Raw genomic sequence first — 6,362 nt, 5'->3', positions numbered from 1 at the left:
AAAAAATCCGTATTAGGAATTCTAAATATTTGATATAAGTTTGAATATATACATACTGTGATTTGTTCATTCTAAGAAAAATGCCTCTTTTTGATAAAAAGATAATTTTTTTTTATTTATTCGTATTCGTTGTTCATGTCGTTCTTTAATAACTCATTTATAATAATACAATATTTAAAAAAGTTTTCAACAGTGTTTCAAGTAAACACTGTTTGTTGCAGTAATATAATGTGGTGATAACAAATAATATAACGTAAAAAAGTTATATGTTACATAGACACCCGCTAATTGCTTTTTGTGTCCTTTCTAATTTTTGTTTGAATATAACGTAAGTTACTTATATGATATATGGTATAAAATTGCAATATTCCATATGTATTATTTTGCAACGTTATACAATAATACTCTATTAAAACATTATTGCAATATAATATTGTTGTATACGTGTTTCTTTGCTCGCCGTTACGGGGCAAACAGGGAAAACTATCTCATGTTCAAGTTTCCGTCATAAACATATATATAAAGCATACAAAGGACGGCTACCAACATAACATAAGAGATCCAAATTAAATCTTGAGATTTCATCATGAATTAAATATAATTTATGTATTTTATTATTTATTTAATTACATTTGATCAATCGTTAGTGCTATCAATATATTTATATAGAATATAATTACGATGTGACAACGATATAACATGTATTATATTACATGTTACATTTATGAGTGGAAAGTTACAATTAATAAGTAGCTTGCCGGTAATATTTATGCAATATTATCTGTAATATTCAGTTGTGTCGTACTTATATACATAACATTAATCTAACGGTGTTTACTGGGCTACTTTGTGCTGTCGTTTTGATTGAACTTTCTTAGCGTCGATTTTTATGTTGTTATTATATATGTCTTTTCAACGGCAAACACAATCCTAATTAATTAACTGATATAATATCAATTTTGATATTTCTGTTCGTATTATCCTTTTTTTCTAATATTACCCAGCTATGCTTCTAGTGCCATTTCTTAGAAAAGATTGTAATTGTTGAGCTGCACCCTAACAAAAACAGAAATAAAAATGTTAATAAAAATATGATCTATAAAAAATTATTTTAATATTTGTGGTATATAGAATATAAAATAAAGAATTTCTTACTTTATTCTTTTAATTATCTAATAATTATCTTATTCGAGAATATAGGAAATAAAATAAATATATCTTATATAAATTATATTCAATATGTTATCTTTAAAATATCATATAAAGTACCTTGATAACATATTCTGGACTAATTTTGAATGCATTGTGGACGTTTTAGAAATTACGATGTCTTACGGAAATCTTATGGACATCCGTAGGACTTTGAAATGGGATATCCTGAACCTCAGGACATCCTGAGTATATCCCGGGATAAAATTTGGATATCCACAGGATATCCGTAATGTCCGTCCTGGATGTCCTTCGGATTTCCCGAGGATGTCATAGTGCTGTCTGGGAATAATTTGGTCGAGTGGCAATTAAGAGTCAGCGCGGGAGATACTGCGCGTACAATATTTGTGATTTATTACAATAAAACACTCATCGATTTACATAGACGTTTCGACCCTTTTTTGGGGTCTTTGGATATAGTAATTAGTTTCCGATTAACATAACAATTGCGTTTTTCCAATGTTTCTTAGTTTCCATTGAGCTAAGTCTGCTTAATTGTGAATAATATGACATAGGTTTGATTTTTTTTTTTTAAATGTTATACTGATGTCATCAGTATAACATTTAAAAAAAAAAAATCAAACCTATGTCATATTATTCACAATTAAGCAGACTTAGCTCAATGGAAACTAAGAAACATTGGAAAAACGCAATTGTTATGTTAATCGGAAACTAATTACTATATATGAAGACCCCAAAAAAGGGTCGAAACGTCTATGTAAATCGATGAGTGTTTTATTGTAATAAATCACAAATATTGTACGCGCACTATCTCCCGCGCTGACTCTTAATTGCCACTCGACCAGATTATTGTTTATTTTGTTTAATATTAAAGAGTTTTTCTCAAGAAGAGAAAATATTTACCGTAATGGCAGCGCCAAGAAATTGACCGATGGCTCTAGTAGCAGTAATCAATCCACTACCCGAATTTTCTCCAAAGAGAGGAGGTGGATACGTTGAACTAGGAGACCACGTATAACCGCTAGTCCGTTCTGATGGTCTCAAAGATCGTCTTGGTGTAGTCGTTGTTTTTCTCGTGCTAACTGCAGATTGAGTGCTCGAACTGAAAGTCGCTCTATTTGTGGTCGTTGTCATTGATCGAGTAGTAGTTAAGTCCAGGCTCTGATAAACATATCATTTTTTAAGTTAAAAAAAGGTCCGAAATAAATATATTATATGTCTTGTAGGGAAATTATATAAAATAATTTATCATGTGCTTGTTTCTTGTTAGATCTCTTTGCCATTAATAAATACAAGATTTTTCGAAATTACTATAATTTTTCATATATATATATATATATTCTGTGTAAATATGCTGATGAAGGGAGGCAGTGTCGATGACCTTGACCTTGACATATGTTGTCAAGCTCATGACCCTGAACAACATTCAAAAGGTGATAGCTGTTGCTCGTAGTTTATTAAAAAGTTATTAATGAAGAAACTTTAATGAATAGAACATAATTTTACGACACCATGTACGTTTTAGAAGGGTTGAGGTTAGATATAGAGTGATTTTGGTTTCGTTTTGGAAAGTACATGCATGGACGTAGGTTTCCCCCCCCCCCCCCCCCCTTCGGGGGTCACCACTTCCGAAAGATATAACCTAATCCAAACCAAATTTCAGTTTTAAATCAGAAATAGGTTTGGGTTAGGTTATATCTTCCGGAACTGGAGCCAGTTCAAATCGTTAAACTTATTTTGTGAATAACTTTTTAATAAAAAACGAGCGACGGCTAAAACCTTTTGAATGTTGTTCAGGGTCATGATCTTGACAACATCATATGTGAAGGTCAAGATCATCGAGACTGCCGCCCTTCATCGGCATATTTACCATTCTGTAAGCCTAAATTAAATTTCGGTTATATTTCGAAAGAAATTCATAAATTAAACAATTTTTAATCTTCTATCCCCTGTTAAGAATAAATATTTTAAATCAAATTTTTATTAAAGTAGTCCTAACTTGAAATTAGCCGAAATAAAAAATTTCGTGATTAATATATATTTTTGAAGCTTTAATATATAAGTTTTTTTATAGTCGCTTATAATAACTCTAAATTTTCAATTATTCATAATTAAAAATATATTGCAATATGCGAATAAACATTATTTATTTATTGAGTATTTTATATATTTTAATATTATTATGTACATCAAGATTTCTTTGTATAGATGTTGAAACATTTTTAATAAATTACATATCTAGCAGAAAATGTTGAAGAAGATATAAAAAAAACATTACTTACAGCTAATTGCAATTGTTCCCTAAATTTTGTTGCTGGTGTCGACGGTTCTATGCCCTGCTGCTTTAAAAGTAATGCCAGCAAAGCAGCAGGATTTAATTCGGTGGATGATGGTATCGCAGTAGAAATACTAGCTTGATTATTTAAAATCGCTCTCAAGAAGGCTTCCTCATCCTCAATTATTTTAGGTGTCGTTGTAGAGGTGCTCGTTTTTGTTTCTAATTTAAAAATTTATTACGGATTAATAAAAATCACGTTAAAAAAAACTGATAACTTCGAAAACATAAGAATTAGTCTCGTATTTTAAAGAAAATTGGTGCATATCTGTTAATCTCTGCATGGCCCTAAATTTAGAAATCATAAAAATTTTACAAGTAAATTCATTAATTTCAAAAAATATAAAGAAACATTATTTGAACCAATATAAGCAGTTTAATTATTAATCATTTTTAAATTTGTTTTTGCAGTTCCAAATCAAATCAAATATATATATACACTACTTAAAAAAAAATAGAGAACACTTTTCATACCCTAAAAAGTGGGCTATTTTCAAATCGCTGAAACTCGATGAAAAATCATCGTAGACAAGCTTAAAGATTCAACTTTAACGCGCTATCGGTGGTTTTTTAAAATTTGTGTATCTTCCTGGTTAGGTGCTTTAAAAAAGAACACATTGTTTTGTTCCTTAGAATTACGTATTTTTGACACTCTGCAGCTCGATAAAAAAATATCTCAAAAAATTCAACTTAAGTTCCACAAACTACAACATTTTGCCTTCTAGAAATGAGAAAATAAAAAAATTTTTTGAAACTATTGATATCATGTTACAGTTGAAACTCCAAGCTTTAAAATGCTTTTTTAATTTTTTGTCTTCGATGATTTTTCGCCGAGTATCGACATCATTTCTAAAAAATACAGGTTTAGTTTCAAAATCGTGTAACTCGGTCAAAAAAAATTGTAGCAAGATTTAAAAAAAAGCATTTTGTAGGCAAAATGTTGTAGTTTGTGAAAAAAATTTGAGTTGAATTTTTCGAGAAAAATTTTTTTATCGAGCTGCAGAGTGTCAAAAATACGTAATTTTAAGGAACAAAACAATGTGTTCTTTTTTAAAGCACAGAACCAAGAAGATACACAAATTTAAAAAAATCACATTGATATCATGTTACAGTTGAAACTTCAAGCTATAAAATGCTTTTTTAATTTTTTGTTTACGATGATTTTTCGTCGAATTTCAGCGGTTTGAAAATAGCCCACTTTTTAGGGTATGGAAAGTGTTCTCTATTTTTTTTTAGTAGTGTATAAAAAGGAAAAAAACTTCTATTTTTATACCTGTTTGTATGGCTCGTAAGAGCGCGACCAGGAATTTCGAATCGTCCTCGGATGAGTACGTAGATGTAGGGACGTCGTTCAATCTAGGATTTGGATTATTTAAAAGTGTTCGTTGTGTTGAAATCGGACTTAGCGTCGAAGAAGAGGTGGAATCAATATTATCTGCATGCGATTTGGTCGAAATCACTTGGATGTCTGAGATATCGACGCTTCTCGGCGTTGCATGCGATCTGATTGCGGACATTATATGACTTGTACGCGTAGTTGATTTTATAATCTGTACTGGTTTCGGAGTAATCTCAATGGATTTTTGAGTGGCTTGAACTGATCTTGGAGTCACGGACTTCGGATTTTTCTTAGCACTCGCTATTGTGGACGCTTCAAAACGGTTGCTGCCAAATAACGCCCGCCATAAACTTGCGAATCCTATGGGTGCTTGAGTAGTAGTCTTAGGTTGTATTGTCGTTTTAGATTTAGCAGTAATAACGACTGGTGCCTTAGTCCTAGTAATTGGCACAGTGCTAGATTGTACCAACGCGGTCGTTCTCACTTCGGGATATTTCTTTGTAGTTGATGCGCTACTACTAATGCCTGGTGACAGCGTTGACGAAGATGGCAATAAATCAATTATTATTGGCTCGGAAGATGACTCAGATGATGGAAAATCCTTGATTGCATTAAGAATGCTATTCGAACTTATGGTTTTTATCGCTTTCGGCGATCGTGTCGGTCCAGGTTTAGCCAATGCTAAAATCTACAGAAAGTAAAAGTATATAGGCATACATATTTGTTTAATTGTATATAGGCAACAATTACAAAAAATTATAATAAACTCTTATATTAAAGATATTATTTTATTCGAATGTATACCCAGGGAAAAAATGACCCATGTATAATTATATATAATTATATATATTTCATATATAGACTAGACGGGTGAGCGGGAGGGAGCGATCTAAGGGCGGGGAGGAGACGAATGGAGAAGCTTGGAAAAAGTTACACTCGCCCGCGCCACGAGGCGGTTCATTAGGTATTGTAATCCGCGCCGGTTCCGCCGCTAATGAAGATAATGGCATTAAAGCATTTGGCAGGTACCAAACGGAGTGCACAAAGCCGATCGTTAATTCGATCACGGCAATATCGGCGGACGAAAGAAAAAGACTCGACGAGTTGCTTGTAAACTCCACGCCCAACGGTTAATGACACCGAGTGTTCCGCCGGTTCAGAATGGTAAGACGGAGAGCGCCGAAAGGGCCTTTGAAATATAAGATCTTGATTGACTTGTCCCAGATGCATTAACAACAATTTGATTAATTCCTACCGAACCGCGATATTACGTTTCTCTCAAGCTATTTTGTCTCTCAATTACCTACTGAAGTTTGATAACGAACATCAATTTGCAATTAAAAACTCGATATATAAGTGATTTAAAGTTAAAATTTTCAGGAAAGATTACTTTTTCAAATAAAATTTTTAGTTGTAAAAAGTATATATATCCGATATATAAATACCCTTTTTAAAAAGAAAATTATTTTGCAATTATTGCGCTCGTTTACAGTCTTTTTTGCATCGAGTTTTAGAAGG

General features: G+C 31.9%; 1 protein-coding gene across 1 annotated transcript; it reads right to left on the bottom strand.

Annotated features, from left to right (window-relative positions):
• Positions 1–975: 975 nt before the first annotated feature.
• On the bottom strand, positions 976–5,532 carry LOC115238176 (probable serine/threonine-protein kinase nek3; the record flags this gene model as incomplete). The annotated part of the gene is made up of 4 exons (XM_029811777.1): positions 976–1,056; positions 2,074–2,331; positions 3,453–3,667; positions 4,779–5,532. Coding segments are annotated over 4 exons (1,287 nt in total), but the record flags the coding sequence as incomplete, so codon positions are not given.
• Positions 5,533–6,362: the final 830 nt, after the last annotated feature.

The sequence above is a fragment of the Formica exsecta genome, unplaced genomic scaffold (genome assembly GCF_003651465.1).
Source record: "Formica exsecta isolate Colony F162 unplaced genomic scaffold, ASM365146v1 scaffold324, whole genome shotgun sequence".
Taxonomy (NCBI): Eukaryota; Metazoa; Arthropoda; class Insecta; order Hymenoptera; family Formicidae; genus Formica; species Formica exsecta.
The sequence above is the reverse complement of the archived record's forward strand: the minus strand, read 5'-3'. Positions and strand labels throughout refer to the sequence as shown.